The 21206-nt window shown below is 42.5% G+C and overlaps 2 protein-coding genes across 4 annotated transcripts; one reads left to right on the top strand and one right to left on the bottom strand.

Moving 5' to 3' along the window:
• Nucleotides 1–1889: 1889 nt before the first annotated feature.
• Nucleotides 1890–8243, bottom strand: BANF1 (barrier to autointegration nuclear assembly factor 1). 2 transcript variants are annotated; one of them, XM_073658455.1, is made up of 3 exons: nt 8034–8243; nt 4815–4955; nt 1890–4194 (listed from the first exon to the last, which is right to left on the bottom strand). In XM_073658455.1, the coding sequence occupies exons 2-3, from the start codon at nt 4938–4940 to the stop codon at nt 4048–4050; spliced, it is 273 nt and encodes a 90-aa protein (XP_073514556.1). In that variant the 5' UTR covers nt 4941–4955; nt 8034–8243; the 3' UTR covers nt 1890–4047. The 2 variants fall into 2 exon arrangements, with proteins under 2 accessions (XP_073514556.1, XP_073514557.1); XM_073658456.1 differs by lacking the exon at nt 8034–8243 and adding an exon at nt 7893–8025.
• On the top strand, nt 8159–15363 carry EIF1AD (eukaryotic translation initiation factor 1A domain containing). 2 transcript variants are annotated; one of them, XM_073658454.1, is made up of 6 exons: nt 8159–8307; nt 8480–8638; nt 10777–10885; nt 12303–12411; nt 14640–14693; nt 14999–15363. In XM_073658454.1, exons 2-6 carry the CDS (start codon nt 8552–8554, stop codon nt 15177–15179), a joined length of 540 nt encoding a protein of 179 aa, XP_073514555.1. In that variant the 5' UTR covers nt 8159–8307; nt 8480–8551; the 3' UTR covers nt 15180–15363. The 2 variants fall into 2 exon arrangements, with proteins under 2 accessions (XP_073514555.1, XP_073514554.1); XM_073658453.1 differs by having other exon boundaries at nt 8234–8349.
• Nucleotides 15364–21206: the final 5843 nt, after the last annotated feature.

Here is a 21206-nt window from a genome sequence, read left to right as displayed (position 1 = left end):
CACAACAAACAAACCCCAGTTTCCCACCTCCTCAAAACCTTCATAGAGAAAATAAAATATTAATTTTTGTGCACTATTATGTCAAATATACATCACCTATTATGTTATGTCTGACCTGGGGAGGTGAATCCTTGAAGCCTCAAGTGAAGGAGAGAAGTCCTGGAGCAGCACGGACAAGAGGCGCTGGTGCAGCAGAACTGGGATGTAGAGGAGATGCCAAAATAAAAATGGATTGTTGGTATTGAACATTAATAGCTGTAGATAATTGCTGGTATAGACCCATAATGGTCAATATCTACCATGTAGGAAATGACTGAGGACCTCGGTCAAGATTTAATATCCATGGGTAGGGGCAAGATGGTCCTGTAAGAATCACGTACATGAGGCTCTTTTCCGCTTCAACAGCGCCTTGGAATTTGGTAGCCTGGATCATGCTGATATGTATGAGGTGCATTACAGAAGCCCCCTTAGATGTTCCTGGGTCATTAGGTGACTGGGGGCGCTCTGTCAGCCATTATTACACATAATGGTGCATAGAATTTGACATTAGATCCCCTTTGCACCAAGAGATGTCAGTGAGATCCTGCAGATCAAGTTATCAGTGAACTTAAAGCTTTAAATCCAGCAATCTGGGGGGACAAAAAAAACCAAAAACCCCATAGGTAACGTTCAGGCCATACCCTTGTAATTAAAGGGTTTGTCCACGACTTGCACATTGATCAATATCAGCTCAGTGGTGGTCGAACACCTAGCACCCCCACTGCTCAGCTGTTTCCAGCCAGAACCCTCTTCTGTGCACAGGCCATTCTGCAGCTCGACTTCTATGGAAGTGAATAAGAGCTGAGCTGCAATTCCTGAGAATGGCCACTAACGGGTGTATGGCGCTGTGTTCACTCCAGCGCTGTACACTGCCAACAATCAGTCAAACTACCATCCCGCTAATATTGATGACGTTTTCTGAATTTTTTTTTTTAAAAATTGCTCAAATTTCCATTTTGCCTCAAATGAAAGGGGATATCCATTAAATCAGTTGTTATGGGCAGGGAAAGATAAAGACTCAGTCTGAAAGCCTGCATCAAAGTATGACGTAAGTTTACGTCATGTTGCGAATGGGTTAAAAGGAACCAATCATGAGATTCATGCTGCCCAAACTTCGGCCATCATAAACCAGACACAGGCTGTGGCCTTTCAGACGACTACTCCGAAAACCAGGCCAGGAACTATGCGTCTCACGGGACTAGTCGCCGGCAGGACCCTGGTGGCTTCTTCATAACCAAAGCTCCTAGACTGAAATGTCTCTCCTTATGTTCGTATAACAAGGAGAGACTAGTGATGAGCGAGTGTTTTGTTAACCCTTTCGCCGAGTACGCTCGGGCCGAGCTCCGAGTAGTTACAGCTGCTCGTTGATATGGTTGAATTGCTCCTGTGTGCATGATTTGCAACTGTTTGACAGCTTTAATACATGTGAGGAATGTCCATTTCTTACACATTCCTCACATGTATTAAAGCTGTCAAACAGTTGCAAATCATGCACACGGGAGCGATATAACCTTATCACCGAGCAGCTGTAACTACTTGGTGCTCAGCCGAGTATACTCAGCAAAAGGGTTAACAAAACGTACTCGCTCATCACTAGGAGAGACCCATCAGTCCCAGGAGAGAAGCAGTCTGGGAGCTTCCGGACTACACATCCAGGACGCAGAGTACCCGGGTGGTTTTCTTCAAGACTTCGCTGAAGAGCTGCACCCTTTTGGGAGAAAACAAAACCACCAACTAAAAAAAAGTGACACGTGTAAAGAGTATGTGACATAAGAACACCCAAGAAAGGCGTAGTCAGACTTCATTGAGTACATGGTAAATGCAGAAAAACAAACATTCAAAAAACAAACAAGAATTTAATATTATTTTAATTTTAAAACCAGAAAACAAATCGGAGGTAACATTTCAGAAGAACAGCAGGCAAGTGTTCCATTCATAAAAAGTCACGTTCCCACTTTTTGGTTCCTCGCTGGCGAGCGCGTAGAAACTGCCAGAAGAAACTTAACATAACTTTAATTTTCCAAGTATCACCGGCGAGTTTCTACGAGAATCGCACAGCCGACTTTTTGCACCAGTTTTAATGACCATTTTTCACCTGTTAATAAATTTACTGTATTATTCCCAATTCTACAACGAAGTCCCATCGACGTCAAGTGTAAAGTTTAGAGCATCTGAAATCACAGATGGGTTTAATGAAAGGGGGGAAAAAAAATATACAAAATGTGCTTAAAATGTTTAAAAACGTATGTCAGGCTAAGGCTGCGTTCACACTTAGTTTGGATATTCCACTTCAGAGAAGCAGAATAATGTAAAAAAAAAAACTGATCCACTGTATAACTGGAGAATGGAAGCAATGGGGCCGTCCTGATTATTATGGGGTCCGGCCAGGTTCTGCTGTGTCAGTTTTCAGAATGGAAGAAAAAAGGAAACATGACAGAAGCCTGAGAGACCCCTTTACTTATCAATGAGGCCCCTCTGCACAGGATCCTTTTTGGACTTGAATTTCTCAAAGTATGGAATGTCCGAATGTCAGTGTGAACAGAGCCCAAGCTGACTACTTTTAGCAGCACGCCATTGTAAAGTATCTATCAGGCATAGATTAGCATTGTGACAATCTAAAACAGCATCTATTCTAAATCACAAATCAGAACGAGCATGCAAAAGCAGCGAGAAAGCTGCACTGTGTGAACGAGGCCTTAGCAATGTCAGTTTTCTATTGGCCGGTGAGAAAGCAGCAGTGTGTAATGGGTCTCGGGCTATAGAGGCTGTCCATTTGTGGATCTGAAGGAGCGGACCTAACTAGAGGCTTCTGAACTAAGAGCGGGGGTGTTTGGAAACATCAGAGAATCACTAGGAAAAGCTTAACACGGCAGCACAGACTTTCCATGAACTGCAGCACTTCCAGCCTCATGAAACCGCTCAAAATTAAAGCATGTTAAAGGATTCCAGTGCCAGGTCATTTATTGGGCTACTTGCTGTAGTTTTGATGCAATCTCAGTTTTATCTGCTACAGCTCTTCTAGGTCTCTCAATGCTCTACTCTGTATAACCCCATCCACACCACTGATTGACAGCCAACACTGTGCATAGGCAGGAAACTGCCAAAGGACTACATAGCAGGAGCTTGTGACAGAGGACAAGCAGAACTGCAGTAGGTAAAAGTGATTTTATCAAAATTATAGCAAGAAGTCCATTAAGTGACCTATCGTTGGGCTGAATTCAGTTGTCTATGAAACACTGTCCAGCTACGGATGTTTGGACTGACCCGAACAGCCTCAGACACATATGAGGCTAAAGAGTTCATGCCCGGACATCCGAGGCCGGTCCAAAGATCACAGCTCGTAGTCTGATGACCGTACAACTCAGACAGGGATCGCAACGCAATGCTCGGACTGGCCGGCGGCTCTCCTGACCCAGATGTGACAGCATGTATTTCTATGATGCTGACAAGCTCGGGTCAGGAGAGCCACCGGGTAGTCCGAGCATTGTGTTGTGATCACCGTCCGAGTTTTACAGCAGTCTGGCTCTTCGCTTAGGCACAGGGTTTTATGCTGCCCTAAGAAGGGGAGCATAAATATTTTTTTGAGAGTGAACATGCTGCCCTGTATTTGGCTGCCATATTCCAGCTCTACAGTAGTCCTAATAGCCAAAACAAAAAAACAGCACAAAATTTTTGTACCAACTGGTTAATAGCAGCGCAGAGTTAAGAGTCTGATGTATTCGTGAGGCCCCTTCCAAGACTGCTGTATATTAGCAGGCAGCATCACATTCGGCTTTGGCAACATTTTTCTTTTTCAAAAATAAAGTGGCAAAAAAAAAATATATATATACTGTATATAAACTCTGAAATCTGGAAATACATTCAAAATCCTGAAAAGGCTTAAAAAAAGGTATATGGAGCAACTGGGAGCAGATGGGCGTTTTGCTTGCTGCGCACTCCTGGACGTTAATCCGGTGTATCATTAGCAGGTGATGGTCTTCGGAGACTGGATTTGGGAAGGTAAGAGTCTTACAAGAAGGCATCACACCATTCTTTCAGACAGGTATAACAATCGCGCGTTTGCTTTGCGTTGGCTCCGCTGGTGTCCTTCAGCCAATCTCTAAAAAGCTCTTCATCTTTCCTTAGCACAAGAAACTGACCCAAGACTACATAGGCCTAGAAAAAAAATAAAATGGTGCTTTATGATAAACCACAGACTGCAACACCTCATACTATTACAGGGGTCACTAAGGAGGAGTAACAAAAAAAAAGTGTGAAACAGTGCAAAAGTAGTTGTTAAAGGGTTGCTCTCATTATTGCTCTTCAGGAGCGAACCAATCCCTCGACAAGCAGGAGGCAGAGAAGCGCTCTGCCTCCTGCTTGTCGAGGGACGGGTGCGCTCCTGGTTGACAGTTTTGACAAGCAGCCTCTGCTATACGAGAAACCTTTGCACTTCAAGTATCATAGGAGCGCAGGGGCAAATACAACATCAGAAAAGAATCAGTTTGCAATTCTTGCATCGGAGACTGGCTACTTCTGATAGACCACAGAAGTGGCCGGTAACTTGGGCAATGAGCTAGAAGCTATAAAAATCCCTCTACTCTTAAGAACGGAGAGGATTTTTAATCTGTTTTTTTCCACGCACTTTGCAATTTTAAATATTGTAATGAGAAAATCCCTGAAACAAAAGTGAACGAAGGATTTTGTGGCTCATTACATGCAGCAGGAAAATTCTGAATAATAAGTGTATGGCAGATTTTATTATCCATGTGTCAATCTGCCGGCACAAATCTTACCTTGTCAAAGCCCTTATCCTTGAGCTTCCCTCCCAGCACGTCACCAATGCCAGCGAGACACTGCACCTCCTTCTCTCCCATGGGCTCAGCCACGAAGTCCTTGTGTTTCTGTGATGTGGACGACATCTTTGCTGGCTCGACCTGAAGAGGAGGATGACGAGAGAAGAGTCATTACAGAAATATTACCAAGGCTGCAGCCACACAACAGGATTTTATGGCCCACGTTCAGGGCCAAGCGATTATCTCCCTGACCGGAACATACAGCCTCGTAGGCAGGCGGGGCCGTTCGTTCCGGTATGTAGATGCACAGTTGGGCCGGGAAATATGACCCAAACATGAATGGTAAATTGCAGTCATGTGAAAGCCCTTAAAGTCAAGTTTTGCAGCTGGTCCTAAAATGTAAGCCCAGGTCAGATTCACACGCTGCATTTCTTACCCCCTTAAATTGCAAAAATATTGCGATTAGATGTCACTTAACTAACTTTGCACCATCAGCCGTACATACAAGGCACCTGGTAGTAATAAGAAGTCTGTAAGCACACAATGACTGTTCAAACCAAGCTCAGGCACTCAGTGCAGCTTCCTACGTACTTGTTGTTTTCCCATCCACTTCTGCTCTCCTCATCTATGATTGACAGCTGTGACTTTAAAGCACCCAAAGAAGATGGAAATAGCTGAAAAACAAGCTGGTGAGAAGGGGCACTGAACAGTTTGGCGGTGCCAAAAGTGCACAGAGCGTCTGTGCTTGGTTTGAACCGTCTGCAATATATTAATTTATGCTGCTGACAACAGTACAAATGCAAAGGGCGAAACGTGCGGCCCTTGCACAGATATTTGCATAGGGAGGTGGACAGTAAATACATCTCTTGGGAATGCAGCCTAAATCTCCAAAGTAACCAAAAAAGTGGTAAAGAAACATGGCCACATTCCACAATGTCAGAGTTGTGAGCCCCGTCCACTCATGCGCCCCGGGGCTCTATGGTATGAGAACACATGAACCTCCAGTCCTATTTCCTGGGGATTGTTTGCCGCTCGCTCGGGGGAATCTAAAAAAACAAGTCAGTTGTTAGATTCCAGTGAGGCTGACAAGTCTACAAAGGCATCCAGGCTACAACCATCCACATACCGGAGAAGGGAAGAGCAGCAATTACATCTCCACAGCACAGAATACTGACAGCGTGGAACCATATCTACAGCAGACAGGAAGAAAGCCACAAGAGAAAAATCATGGCACCTATAGAGAAAGAAAGGGTCAAAGAACCACGTCCATTCCAAAGCCCCCCTTCAAGGGCTCCTCCAGTGGGGAAAAAATTACCTATCTGCAGAATGTGTGATAACTTTTCGATTGGTGCGGGGTCTGACCGCCGGGACCTGCGCCGATCAGCAGAGCTGGGAACGTCTATCCCTGACAGAATGGAGCGGCGGTGCGAGTGTGTGACATCCGCTCCATTCATTGTTTATGGCTTCTTCTGGGAGTTACATGAGTGAAGAAACAGTTGCAGCCGCGTTTCCTGTAATTCGTTATTATGCTCATATAGCGCCATTAATTCCACAGCGCTTTACAGACATCATCATCATCACTGTCCCCATTGGGACTCAGTCTGTATTCACTATCACTATGTCTTTGGAATGTGGGAGGAAACCGGAGAACCAGAGGAAACCCACTCAAACACGGGGAGAACATACAAACTCCTTGCAGATGTTGTCCTTGATGGGATTTGAAGCCAGGACCCCAGCGCTGCAAGGCTGCAGTACTAACCACTGAGCCACCGTACAGTGCTAACCACTGAGCCACCGTACAGTGCCTACATTGCCATCATGAGCCTTTGATGTTGCAGAAATTCTGAACCTACCATTTAAATTAGAATAGAAATGGATACACGTCACTCCGCGATCAAAAAGGTGTTCAGACAGGATATCACTCCTAGAATAAACACTAAATCTGCCACTCGTGTATGAAGAATATGTAATATACGTTCATTTAGCAAGGCAACGTTTCGGTCTTTAACATTGACCTTCATCAGACGGATTGCTATAGTAATGTAGACGAGAATAGTGGTAGTAACAGAGAGAAAAATCGCATTACTATAGCAATGTAGTGGCGTGCCTTACTAGAGAAATATTCTATATTCTTCAAACAAGAGCAGCAGATTTCAACTTCTACTATTTAAAGTTAAGTTATTTGCGGCGTAAAAAAAAATGCACCAAACGCTCATTGTGGGAACATAGCCTTACTGGGGCTCCTATGCGGATACTCCCCTTAGGCTATGTTCACACATCATAGTTTTTTCAACGTTTGACAGATTTTTTATGCAAATTGTCAGCTGCGTTTTGCAGTACCAGCAAGTCTATGACAAACCAGAATTCTCTGTTCACACATCATGTTTTTTTTTTTTGTTCAGTATTTTGTGCCTCGCATGTTTTTTTTTCCAAAACAGAGCTTGTCACTTCTTTCAGGGTTTTTTTCACCCATAGGAAGTAATTGGTGGTGGAAAAAAAAAAACTGCATCAAAATTTGTTTCAGCGTTTTTGATGCCAAAATAGAAGGTTTTTTTTTTTTTCACAGAACTTTATGTACATGCATAAAAAAAAGACAGAAGGACGGTGGAAAAAAACACCAAAAATGCAAGAAAAATCCTGAACAAAGTGCCCTTTTTGCTGCAGAAAACTGACCCCAAAAAAACAAATGACGTGTGACCATAGCCTTAGGGTGGGAAAGGAAAAAGCACAAGGAGGGGGTCCAACCTTTCAGATATATATACAATTTTTTTATACGTATATGCCCCAAAAAGCACTGAAAAAACACGAATTTATTATACATAAAATGCAGCCACATCAGTGATAACATTAGAAAAAGTTATGGCCACCAAAAAGCAGAGGCAAAGGACAATAAAAAATGTAAAAAAAAATCCTGGCTGGTCATTAAAGGGTTAAGCAGCCTATAGTTCATCGTCCATTGACTGTTCTCGGTGCCCGACTACCGACTACCAGTCATGTGATCTCCCAGGCCGGATTTCTGCAGATTTACACCCCCACCATGAGCACTGCGGATCTTTCACTCATTTGTCAGTATCTGACCTGGAATCGATTGGTCGGCCGATTATTGTCGTGTGAGTGGACACAGGCACACGCCCATACACTGGAAGCCGCCACAGAGCTCCTCAGCCCCCATACACACTACAGCGGCAGCAGACGCACCGAGCTCCGGTCACCACGCACCTGCACACCCAGTCACCCGCGTATTTCGCTTCCCGCCAAGCGGCCGCCGCTCCGCTGCACTTCCGGACAGGAGGCTGCACACAACTTTTGGCGCACGCAGGATATGGAGCCGCGCACAGACTGCAGACCTGAGCGACGTGCGCGGGAGACTCCTATCTATAACCTTCTCCCCCCACCCCTCCTAGCCTGGAACAATGGTAACACCTGCGCGTGACGTCACCGGAAGTGCCTCCGCCGCCATGTTTGTACACCCATAGCACCCCGGAAGTGGCAGGTAACGAAGCCCATGCTTACAGAACATGTCTGATATTCAGCAGTACGTGGGGCCTCGGTGGTTTACGGCTGTCAGGGCATGCTGGGTTGTTTTACTTTTTGGCGTTGCTGTGATATGACCACTTTGCTGGAGGCGAGCTCTGTATGTCACCTAGATATCTTGTGTGTTTCAGGTCCTGAATGCTTCCAGGAAGCAGAAAAACCCTGAATTTGTGTAATAAGCTCCATTTTTTACACCCGACACCATGTCGAAGGCGACCAAAAGGAAACACGTGGTGAAAGAGGTTCTGCTGGATTACGTGCAGCCGACGGAGAAGCAGCGCATAGTGAGGGTGAGTGTGCACGCTGCCGGACGCCCTACTCAGCCATTCGTCATTGATTTTAGGGGGTTGTAAGTGGCATCGTGTTCTCCAGACTTAAAGGGGTTAATTACATTTTCTTAGATGGATATAATCGGATAGTGCATGGAATCACAAGCATTTTTGCAATTTACTACTTATTAAAATTTGCAGCCGTTCTTGAGATATTAGAACTTTTCTTTTGCCTGCTGCTCGTTGCCTAGGAGACCGACCACCGCTGCTATCTAGCTTGTAAGCACTGTGTCGGGATGAGGAGGTAATAGCACATTTCAGCGATCCTGGCCAGCCTCCAAATAGTGCTTACAAGGTCTTAGAAAAGAGATTGTGAGCTCTGCACAAGTTCTGCTGTATATGGGCGGTGGTCGGTGTCCAAGGCAACAAGGTGTAAACAAAAGAAAAGTCTTAATATCTCAAGAACGGCAGAAAATCTTAATGAGCAGTAAATTGCTAAATTGTTTGTATTTACAAGCTCTATCCAAAAATACACATTGGTGAAAATGAGGAAAAAACCCTTTAAGTGGGTTGTCCTACTTCACTCACTTTCACATAGGGAGATTAGTGGTGCCAGGAAACCTCTTTAATGTTGTTTCACCTTTACCGCATATGAAGGTTCTGTCCGTATGATATTTGATAACTTTTAGATGGGTGGTGGTCTGACTGCTGAGAACCGCACTAATGACCAACATTGGACACTTTTATACCCGTCAGAAGGGAGCGGCAGTGCACAACATGCTCGACCACCGCTCCTTTAATTCCCTATAGCCAGAGAAAGCGGAGTACAGCGCTGCAACAGTCCCATAGCGAGTGAATGGCGATTGGTTTGGGTCCAAGCAGTCAGACCCCAAGCAACGTGAAAATTATCACATATCCTTTGATCAGGAGATAACTTGTTCCAATTAGATAGCAAATTTAAAGGGCTATCAGAAGAACTATACTACATTTCTAATTGAAGGTATTTGCTAATATTATTATTATGACACCTACTACATATTGAGATGGGACCGATTGACATCTCCCCTAATCAGTCGACTGGCGCGCCCATCCACATTAGACAGTCGGCCGAACCTGTGAATATCAGTGGGTTCAGCTGACATTAGTCTAATGTGTATGGGGCCTGATTTTATATTTGTTCTCAAAATTCTCAACTCAGGAGTAAAATCTATTTTTAGTGAACACAGATATTTCCATTTCTGAGATAGGAGCTGACAGTTGGTGCTCATAAAGTTGGAGAAGCGTAAGGCTATGTTCACACGTTGCTTTTTTTGTTTGCAAATTAAAAGCTGCTTTTTACAGTATTGGCAAAAGCTATGAGATTTCAGAAATCTCACGCACACAATTGTTTTGTTTTTTTCCCGACTGAATTGGAAAACTGCTGCGTATCTGAAATCTGTAGCGTGTCGCTTGAAAAAGGGTAAAAAAAAAACACAACTGTGAGTTTTTGGCAAATAAAACTAACTTTATTGAACATGTACTGTAGACAAATGACACATATAATCTGCACTAGAAAATGAAGCAAAAAACCCCTGCTTTTTATAAGTAGCTCGTTTTGCCTGCAGAAAAAAATGCTGCAAAAATGCAACGTGTGAACATAGCCTTACTGTCATTTCAGTAGAATTTGCAACAGAATGTCAATGTCGGCCTCTAGCTCCTCCCCCTCTCCATAGAATCTTATAAGCACCAACTGTCATCTCCTATCTCAGTAGTGGGAAAATCTTCAGTGAAAACAGATTCTGCTCTTGAAATAAGGAAAGATCAGAAATCTAATGTGAATGAGGACCACCCAACTCTCCCACAATTGCAGATCCTTTGTTACCACTGGAGATCAGCGGTAGCTGGCAGCCACTTCTTCTTCTCTCTCAATTGAATGAACGTTATTTAATATGTACGGCCATCTTAATCAGACTTCAACGAAAATAGATAACAAGGCGCGAGCCGTACCCCTTACATGTTTTACACCTACGCGAACAGTTTTGAACAAAGGGTGCAAATGTCTTAAAACTAATCTTAGTCTATATGTGCATCGGCCTCAATGAGGAGCTATAAAGAAGAAAAATGCAAATAAACGTCCTACATGTTGTGCCACAATAATTTTACATTTCTTGTGTTTTTAGGTTGTAGGAAGTCCTGGCAATAATCTCCATGAGGTCGAGACCGCGGAAGGCGACCGGTTTTTAGCCAGTATGCCCACAAAATTCAGAAAGAACATCTGGATCAAGAGAGGTAATAGGATCTGTGGATAAACAAAATGTCCAAAAATGTATACACCCAGGACATTTTTCATGGAGTATTAAGCTATGTTCACATGCGACAATTTTTTATTTTTTTTTCGTGAATAAAACTAACTTTATTAAGCATCTACTGTAGACAGAGCACATCAAAAAATGCAGCAAATCCTGCGTTTTTGAATGCAGCGTTTTTACTGCCAAGAGAGCCGGCTTTGGCTGCAGAAAAAAAATGCTGCAAAAACGCTGCGTGTGAACAAAACCTTACACTTCAGAACATACTCCTGACTTCTGTAGAAGATGTGCTGATTACTTTTTTCCTATATGCCATGTTTGTTTGTGGATTTTCCGCTGTCTCTGCCCATTTGAAAAAAATTGCATTGAGTATTGGTTGAGCTTCACATATACAAGACTATAGGTCCAATAAAAATTAAATTGGATTCTATGTGGTTCATCTGTGTAGCACCATTATTTATAGATACATTGCCATTAGTAAAAGGGTTATCCAGTACTTCTATACAGTATTGATGGCCTATCAATATCAGATGGTGCGGCACCCCCAACAATTAGCCATTCCCAGTGCCTGTGGCGGCCGGAGGTGATCAGTTGTGGAGCAGAACAGTACAGCTCCACCACCTTTATAGTGGCCATGGCAGGTACTGCACCCTATTCAAATGAATAGTTTAAGGCTGTGTGACCACGATGCGTTTTTGGTGCGGATTTGCAGCGCGGAAACGCTCCAGAAACGCATTGCATACCTTATCCCATGACTTCCTATGACATTCTGCAAGTTCTGTGCACATGGTCAGGATTTTTTCTGCGTGGATTTTACTTGCAGAAAAAATCCAGACATGACCAATTCTTGTGCTTTTCTGCATGCAGATTTGTCTATACAATGCATTGGAAAAACGCATGGCAAATCCGCATGCAAAAACGCATCAAAAAAGCGTCAAAAACGCATGTAAAAACCGCATGCGTTTTTTTGCCAGGGAGATGCAGAAATGCTCAGGAAAATTTCTGCTTAATTTCTGCATCGTGGGCACATAGCCTTACAGATGTGAAAAAAACAGACACACGGGTAACAATATGGATGAAAGTCATGCGCGTTTTATGGCTGAATCTGGAAGGCTTTTCATTTGCTCACCTGACCCCGGATATCCTGGACTTTGTAAAAAATCTCACAGCACCGACACACCTGGTTACCACTGTAGTATATCTCCATGAGACGCCGCTGTTTCCACCTTGAAGCAATGAATAAGAATGCCGACATGCTGTGAACACTGTCACAATATATTTTCCTACATCCTTAGGGAGTCGTCTATAGGTGACTCCCTTATTCTTACCATGAGATAAGTGACGGCCGCCCACCTGTCTGTCATGTGCTGTGTCCTCATACAGAGTATTCTCCTGCCTAGGTGATTTTGTTATTGTTGATCCTATCGCCGAAGGGGAAAAAGTGAAGGCAGAGATCGCTTTTATCATCTATAAAGATCACCAACGCCTCCTACAGAAAGAAGGCCTGTGGTAAGATGCATCTTACACCTTGCTAGACCTGTTATCTATTCATATCTTCACCTTTGAGTATCACCAAAACAGTGTCAATTCACAGCCTTTGTGCCCCAGACCCTAATCGCGAATCCTGCATGTATAAACCATGATCTCGTAGAAACTACCATATTCCGTAAATTCAAGGGATTTTATTTACCCGTGCAGGTAATTATTACAATATGCCCCAGTGTGTGAGCTAAAAGTTCACTATTGCATAAAAAAAATCTTTTAATTTTTCTGCATATGGCATTTTTGGATTCTATATATTTTCATTAATCTTAAAGGATCTGTTAAGTGCCAAAAATATGTATATTTTAATGACCTAGTGTAAATGCCGCTGTTCTCCTGAATCCAGTGATGGTTTTCTTTTGTTTCTACTCCTCTCCATTCCTGAGATATGGCCCTTTCTTCCCTGTATGTAAATAGGGTCTTTTTAGCCAAGTGGGTGACAACTGTAAAAGTGTTGGACCACACCCACTTAACGCAAAATACCCTATTTACATACAGGGAAGAAGGGGCCATATCTCAGGAATGGAGAGGCTCAGGAACAAAAGAAAAACAGTGCTGGAATCAGGAGAACAGCAGCATTTACACCAGATAGTAAACATTTTTATTTATGGAAATGACAGGTCCTATTTAAAATGTGATTCCAGTGGTTCAAAGTGTCATCACTGACTGATGGACCCCGACCATTTTTTACAATAAGGGGCAACAACACTGTTTCTCCTTCTCTGCCTTGTTCCTGCACAGCGATGCTCCTGGTTCAGAAATAGATCTGTATGTAATGATCTTAAGTCCCAAAAATCAAGAAGTAAGACAGTGGAAAATGCCACAAAACAAATGTTATTAGGGTCTTCAAATGACTTTGTAGAGGAGTAAGATCACATTGTGTTTGCAGATTATTACTTTTTTTATGGAGTTTTCCAACTTCTTCATAAATTGGGCCAAGGTGTGTGGGTCTGTATGTAGTGGGGCAGATTGTAAAAATTAATAAGACACGTTACTTATCTACCAAATCCTTCGCTACTCCAGCACTGCTACTCACCTGCATGTTCTGCAGCGGTGATGTCCCTGTATGTGACCACAGCAGATGGTGGGTAGTTAGGGACATCATCGCTAAAAGACAGATAAGCGGGAGTGGCAGTGCTTATTATATGAAAATGTTTCCACTCATACTGATTTTTGAAGAAGCCAAAAAAATCCTCTTTAATTGCTTTTCCACTGTCACAACAACTTTAAACGTAACTTTGCAATGATGTTTTAAAACGTCATTGCAGAGCAAGATCACGCAGAGACGGCCAGACTCCCATTGAGAAGGCAGAGATGGTTTATTATCCTCTCTGCCTTCCTTATTGCAGTATACACAGTGTTGATGTGCTGTGTATATGGTTCATTAATCACTGACATTGCTTCCTCCTCTGGGCCCAATGATCATGTGATCGCCAAGTACCAAAAGGTAACAGGAGCTTTTGAGTCTTTCCAGATCAGTTTTGCAGTGCAGACAAGAGGCTGCATTTACCTGTAACTGGGGCTAATATTCCAGCCCCAGTTACAGTGGAAATCAGCAGCACTAAAAATTTGTTGAAAAGTTGAAATACCTCCTAAAGGTCTTTTTTTTTTACCTTATTGAGGGAAGTGGGGGCCATAATGTGTAAAATTAATTTTTCATTTTATTTCTTTTTTTTTTTTTATTATGTTTCTAGCCCCACCTACCCCCTCCACAAAAATAAATATGTCCAATATATAAAAATAATTGGGAAAATGGAAAATAATTTGAAATGTGTTTTTAGTTGTGCTTTTGTAATCATAAAAAAAAAAAAAATTAATTGATTCAAACATTAAAAATCGCCACATAAATACATAAAAATGACACAACAATTAGGCCGAATAAATAACGGAAAAAAATAAGCAAAAATTATTGGAAAATGCGAACAAGAAAAAGTTTTAAGCTCTTAAATTGCATGTGCGAAAAAAACAAAACAAAAATGTGCCCGGTCAAGAATAGGGGAAAATGGCATTTGCTTTTGCCGCTGCTGCTTGACTTTGAGTCACCAGAATACCCGAATCCTTCTCTTGTCCGGTTATACCAAGTTATATTCTTCTCCATGTATATGCAGCGATACCATCAGGGCGGCCGAGGTTCATTATTTATAGTGAATATTAACATAACTGAATCTTTCTTTTTTTTTTCTCTAATTTCTAAGGCCATTAGGTTTCAATAAAGAAGATGCAGAAAATCCTGCGAAGGAAAAAGATAGGTATGGGGTTTTGTTTCATTCAGGTTATGTGATATTTTCTTTTCTAAAAAGAAAATTGAAACATATGAAGGTCGCTCCGGAGTTCTGCGCTGGCTCAGGAAGTGATGCCTGCTCCATTCAGAAGTCATAACAACGCTGCAGCCTGTGATTGACTGCAGCGGTCAGGTGACTAGAAGAGCGTGTCATCTGATGGTGTGGTCTTCTAGATGATCGGATCCAGCACTTCTTTTTTTCTTGCATGCAAAAAATTGGACGGTGACGTATTCAGCAAATTGGTTGTATTTTTTATGTCATTTTTACTGCAGCAAAAAAGGAGCAGAATCACAGAATACCCAAAGCGAGAAGTCAAGGGTGGAAGATGAGGATGACGACGACGACGGTGACACAGAAGACGACAGTGACCTGTTCGTCAACACTAACCGAGTCTACTATGAAGACAGCGAAGAGGAATCTGAGAGCGAGGATGAAGAGGAAGAGAAAGAGTGAAGATCCGGGATTAATACTTTGTAATATTTCCAGAGAGCAAAGACTCTAGTGCCTGAAGGAGAGACCTGATGCTACAGATCATTTGTGACGGACACATTTACAACGGAGTTGTAGGACATGTTAAACACCTACGAGAATGGATAAGACATTAATGGCAGAAATAAAATTAAAAAAAAAAAAAAAATCACAATTTAAACTAAATACATCCCAAATAAACAAAAAATGAGACATAAAAGGGGTGTGACATCGTCAGGGTGAAGAGCATAGGACCAATATAATAATAAATCCACCACGCATCACAGTACGGGCAAAAGATTAAAGTCCATCACTCCACTCGTTTTATAAACTCACGGAATTTTTCTTTACCTTTTCCTACACTTTGTTCATATGTCATCATTTGGCGTTTTTTTGTGTTTTTTTTGGTGTTGTGGAATTCGTTGATGTTTCTTGTGCTACATATTTTAAAATTCCGCATGCGGTTCACAAATATTTGCACAGAATAATAATAAACTGCACACAATTTTTTTTGGGGGGGGTGACTTTTTAAGCAAATAACCCGATTAAAACGTTGCAAATTGTGCAACAAATTTAAACGTATATAAAGTCTATCCAGCGGAGGATCGGAGTAAATTGTAAAACTGTAACAACTTTTTTTTTAAAGTCACAATTAGCTAAAAACATTAAATCCCGCCCACAGTGATGAGCATAAAACATCAAAAACTGATATCTAAAAAAGCAACATATTACAAAAGACACAAAAGAATAAGGTGCAAATGAAAGGCACAAAAAACTAGACCAAAAAAACACACTTGGTTTACTTGTACCCTTTTATTTAGCTGGTTTATTATATCACATCTATCTTCAAGCCTGACAATGTCACCTTATCCTTTACTCATTTCTAATTTATTTGTGATGTAGTATTGACTATTGTGATTTTTTTATTTAAATTTGTGCCGTTTCTATATTCTATTTATACACAGATATGATATACAGTGGGGGAAATAAGTATTTGATCCCTTGCGGTTTTTGTAAGTTTGCCCACTGACAAAGACCTGAACAGTCTATAATTTTAAGGGTAGGTTAATTTTAACATTGAGAGATAGAATATCCCCCAAAAAATCAAGAAAATCACATTGTATAAATTAGATTAGATTTTTTGCATTTTTCAGTGAGAAAGAAGTATTTGATCCCTCTGGCAAACAACACTTAATACTTGGTGGCAAAATCCTTTTGGCAAGCGCAGCTGTTTTTAGTAGTTGATGATGAGGTTTGCGCACATGTCAGGAGTAGTTTTGGTCCACTCCTCTTTGCAGATCATCTCTAAATCATTCAGATTTGAGGCTGTCGCTTGGCAACTCGAGGCTTCAACTCCCTCCATAAGTTTTCTATGGGATTAAGGTCTGGAGACTGGCTAGGCAACTCCATGACCTTACGTTGCTTCTTTTTGAGCCACTCCTTTGTTGCCTTGGCTGTATGTTTTGGGTCATTGTCTTGCTGGAAGACCCAGCCACGACCCATCTTCAATGCTCTTACTGAGGGAAGGAGGTTGTTGGCCAAAATCTCGTGATACATGACCCCATCCATCTTCCCTTCAGTACAGTGCAGTCGTCATGTCCCCTTTCCAGAAAAGCACCCCCAAAGTATAATGTTTCCCCCACCATGCTTCACGGTTGGGACGATGTTCTTAGGGTTGTACTCATCCTTCTTCTTCCTCTAAACACGGCTAGTTGAGTTAATGCCAAAGAGCTCAATTTTTGTCTCATCTGACCACAGCACCGTCTCCCAATAACTCAGAATCATCCAGGTGTTCATTGGCAAACTTCAGACGGGCCGGCACATGTGCCTTCTTGAGCAGGGGGACCTTGTGGGCACTGCAGGATTTTAAACCTTTAAGGCGTAATGTGTTACCAATGTTTTTTTTGGTGACTGTGGTCCCAGCTGCCTTGAGATCATTAACAAGTTCCCCCCCGTGTAGTTTTAGGCTGATCTCTCACCTTCCTCATGACCAAGGATACCCCACGAGGTGAGATTTTGCATGGTGCCCCAGATCGATGTCGATTGACAGTCATTTTGTATTTCTTCCATTTTCTTACTATTGCACCAACAGTTGTCTCCTTCTCACCCAGCGTCTTACTTATGGTTTTGTATCCCATTCCAGCTTTGTGCAGGTCTATGATCTTGTCCCTGGCATCCTTAGAAAGCTCTTTGGTCTTGCCCATGTTGTAGAGGTTAGAGTCTGACTGATTAATTGAGTCTGTGGACAGGAGTCTTTTATACAGGTGACTATGTAAGACAGCTGTCTTTAATGCAGGTAACGAGTTGATTAGGAGCATCCAACTGGTCTGTAGGAGCCAGAACTCATAATGGTTTGTAGGGGATCAAATACTTATTTCTCACTGAAAAATGCAAATTAATTTATACAATTTGATTTTTTGGGGGGATTTTCTCTCAATGTTAAAATTAACCTACCCTTATAATTATAGACTGTTCATGTCTTTGTCAGTGGGCAAACTTACAAAAACAGCAAGGGATCAAATACTTATTTCCCCCACTGTACATCAGTGATTCCCAAACTCCAGACCTCACGGTCCCCAACTGGTCATGATTTCAGGATTTCCCTAGTTTTGCACAGTTTCTCATGCCTTTTATTCCATCACCTGTGCAACACTAAGGAAATCCTGAAAACATGACCTATTGGGGGCCAGGAGGACAGGAATTTAGGAAACGCTAATATACATCATATGGTCTGATGGACTTTTCTAGCATGTATATACACACACATATGTAAGTGATACAATGTGTATATTTTCTGCTAACCAAATTTGGAATCTTCACCCTTTGTACATATGTTTTCTCCATTGCTGACATTTTGGACCTTTTTTTTCTTTTTGCATTCCCCGGCTGAGGATAAGACCCTCAACCACCTCTATACTAGAACAGCTGCTTTTGAATTTCAGCTGGAATAAAATAAAAAATGAAAATTAATTTTAAACAGCCTTAAAACTTTTCCATCAGTAGATGAAATCGCCATTTTCTACCCTCGTCTGCTTCCACACAGAGGCGTCTCGTTGGCTGGGAGAAGAACTGATCTCTGCACGCGATAAACTTCTTTCATCTGCTGAAGAAGATTCTTGCTTAGTAATTAACAAAAAAAATAATGGTGAACCTCTGGACATATTTTAGAATTAGAAATTACATGTAAATGTAACGGTAGAAAAGAAAAACACTTGTGTAGTAGGACATAGTTCTTTTTCTTGGTCATCTTGTTGGCGGACAATGAGACCTTGGGTTATAGCTGGTGGACAATAAGTAGTCAAGTGTTTCCTTCTCCCACCAGCAGGCATTTAGCTAATCAGCTTTAGTTTAGTGTCTGCGAGAGGCAGACATACCTGATCGGCCGGTATGTCTTCATTTTTTTTTTTTTTACGTTCTCTTGCTTTGAGGTTTTGAATACAGGGTTGAACGATCACCCTGTTACGAGGGGCGTTCATTAAAGATTTCCCCTGACCCACTTCTATTTATCACAGGACGCTGAAACTTCACATGTGTAATGATATAAGTCTCTATAGGTTACGTGCCAATTTGCAACTCAGAACTCATAACGGTCTTGATTTTACAGGTGCTGAAGTGGTGTGATGTTTGATAATGGACGCAGTGGAATACAGAGCAGTCGTCAAGCTCCTTTACTTGAAAGGCCACACAGCAAAGGAGACGTTCAATGAGATGAAAGAGGTTTATGGTGATGATTCCCCATCATATGATGTAGTCTAGAACTGGCATCGTCAATTGAAATGTGGTCGGAGTTTGGTGCAAACAGCTTCAATGCCAGGGTCACCCCACTCTGCTATTGATGAACACAACATCCAGCAAGTGGAGGTCGCCATTTTGGAAAATCACCACGTAACCATTCGCCACCTAGCCCAAAATGTCAAGATTAGTGCAGGGTCCGTGGGAAAAAAAATCACCCAAGACCATCTTCACATGCATAAGGTATCCGCTCGCTGGGTTCCCCGGCTGCTCACACCTTTCCAGAAGCAGGAACGAGTCGAATGCTCTCAGGCTCTATTGACCATGTGCCATGGAAACCAGGAGGACTTTTTCAACAGACTGATAATAATAATTATAGTTTTTATTTTTATAGCGCCAACATATTCCGAAGCACTTTACAAATTTTAGGGGGGACTTATACAAACAATACAGAATAAGCATATCTCATATCGAAAGGAGTGAGGGCCCTGCTCACAAGCTTACAGTCTATGAGGAAATGGGGGAGACACAAAAGGTAGAATGTACATATATTGTATAATGCAGCCTTGATATACTATATAGGATAAATAATACATGGACTGGTCGCCTGCCAGTATGTGTGCCGCCCTGACTGAGGCTATTATGTGCATGGATGATATGAACCTGAAATTGAAGAAGATTTTAATATGGGGGAAAACTGGGACGGACAGATAGTGTGTTTAGGCGATACGCCAGTCTAAAGAAATGGGTTTTTAGGGTCCGCTTGAAACTGTGGGTATTGGGAATTAATCGAACTGTCCTGGGTAGTGCATTCCAAAGAATTGGCGCAGCACGCGAGAAATCTTGGAGACTGGAGTGGGAAGTTCGGATTATGGAGGATTTTAGTTTTAAGTCACTGGCAGAATGGAGGGCACGTGTAGGGTGGTAGACTGAGACAAGGGAGGAGATGTAGGGCTATGCTGAAGCATGGAGCGCTTTGTGGGTAAGCGTGATAAGTTTAAATTGAACTCTATATTGGATGGGTAACCAATGCAATGACTGGCACAGGGAAGAGGCATCGGTTTAGCGGTTGGCGAGGAATATGATCCTGGCTGCTGCGTTAAGGACGGATTGGAGAGGGGAGAGTTTAGTAAGAGGGAGCCCGATAAGTAGAGAGTTGCAGTGGTCCAGATGAGAATGAATAAGAGCGACAGTAAGAGTTTTTGCCGAGTCAAAGGTGAGAAAAGTCCTGATTCTTGAGATGTTTTTGAGGTGTAGATGACATGAACGAGCGAGTGATTTGATGTGAGGAGTGAAGGAAAGATCTGAGTCAAAAATTACCCCAAGACAGCGGGCTTGTTGCTGGGGAGTAATGGTTGAGCCACAAACGGAAATGGCAATATCAGGCACAGGTAGGTTAGTGGAGGGAGGAAAGACGAGTAGTTCAGTTTTTCACAGATTCAGTTTTAGACAGAGGGAGGACATGATGTTAGACGCAGCAGAAAGACAATCACTGGTCTTTTGCAGTAATGCAGGGGTGATGTCCGGAGCAGAGGTGTATAATTGGGTGTCATCAGCATAGAGATGGTACTGAAAACCGAATCTGCTGATTGTTTGTCCAATAGAAGCGGTGTATAAGGAGAAAAGAAGGGGGCCTAGGACTGATCCTTGAGGAACCCCGAGAGTAAGGGGAAGGAGAGAGGAGGAGGAGCTGGCGAAAGACACCGAGAAGGAGCAGTCAGAGAGATAGGAGGAGAACCAGGAGAGAACAGTGTCCTTGAGGCCAATAGTGCGGAGCATAGTGAGGAGGAGCTGGTGATCCACAGTGTCGAATGCTGCAGAGAGATCCAGGAGAATCAGCAGGGAGCAGTGACCATTAGATTTAGCTGTTAGTAGATCATTAGAGACTTTAGTGAGGGCAGTTTCAGTAGAATGTAAAGAGCGGAAACCAGATTGTAAAGGGTCAAGAAGAGAGTTGTCTGAGAGATAGTGGATTAGATGGGAATGGACCAGGCGTTCCAGGAGTTTAGAGATAAAGGGAAGATTGGAAACAGGTCTGTAGTTGGCCGTGCAGTTCTGGTCAAGGGATGGTTTTTTAAGTAATGGATGTATGCTGGCGTGTTTAAAAGAAGAGGGAAAGATACCAGATGAGAGGGAGACGTTGAAAATTTTAGTTAGGTGAGTGGTGACAGGTGGAGCAAGGGACTGAAGGAGATGTGAGGGAATAGGGTCACTGGTGCAGGTGGTAGGGCGAGAAGATGCAAGGAGCCTGATCACTTCATCTTCCGTGACTGGTTCGAA

The sequence above is a fragment of the Phyllobates terribilis genome, unplaced genomic scaffold (genome assembly GCF_046119375.1).
Source record: "Phyllobates terribilis strain yellow unplaced genomic scaffold, ASM4611937v1 Scaffold_13__5_contigs__length_258822181, whole genome shotgun sequence".
In the NCBI taxonomy this organism is placed as follows: Eukaryota; Metazoa; Chordata; class Amphibia; order Anura; family Dendrobatidae; genus Phyllobates; species Phyllobates terribilis.
This window is presented reverse-complemented; position numbering and strand designations above follow the sequence as displayed.

Bases quoted from the DNA above. Each gene is read 5' to 3' on its own strand.
- BANF1 (XM_073658455.1), bottom strand. From the start codon at position 4,940: ATGTCGTCCACATCACAGAAACACAAGGACTTCGTGGCTGAGCCCATG. The intron at 4,195-4,814 runs GTAAGATTTGTG...TTTTTTTTCTAG, and splicing joins AGGATAAGGGCTTTGACAAG to GCCTATGTAGTCTTGGGTCA.
- EIF1AD (XM_073658454.1), top strand. From the start codon at position 8,552: ATGTCGAAGGCGACCAAAAGGAAACACGTGGTGAAAGAGGTTCTGCTG. The intron at 10,886-12,302 runs GTAATAGGATCT...TCTCCTGCCTAG, and splicing joins GAACATCTGGATCAAGAGAG to GTGATTTTGTTATTGTTGAT. The intron at 12,412-14,639 runs GTAAGATGCATC...CTAATTTCTAAG, and splicing joins CTACAGAAAGAAGGCCTGTG to GCCATTAGGTTTCAATAAAG.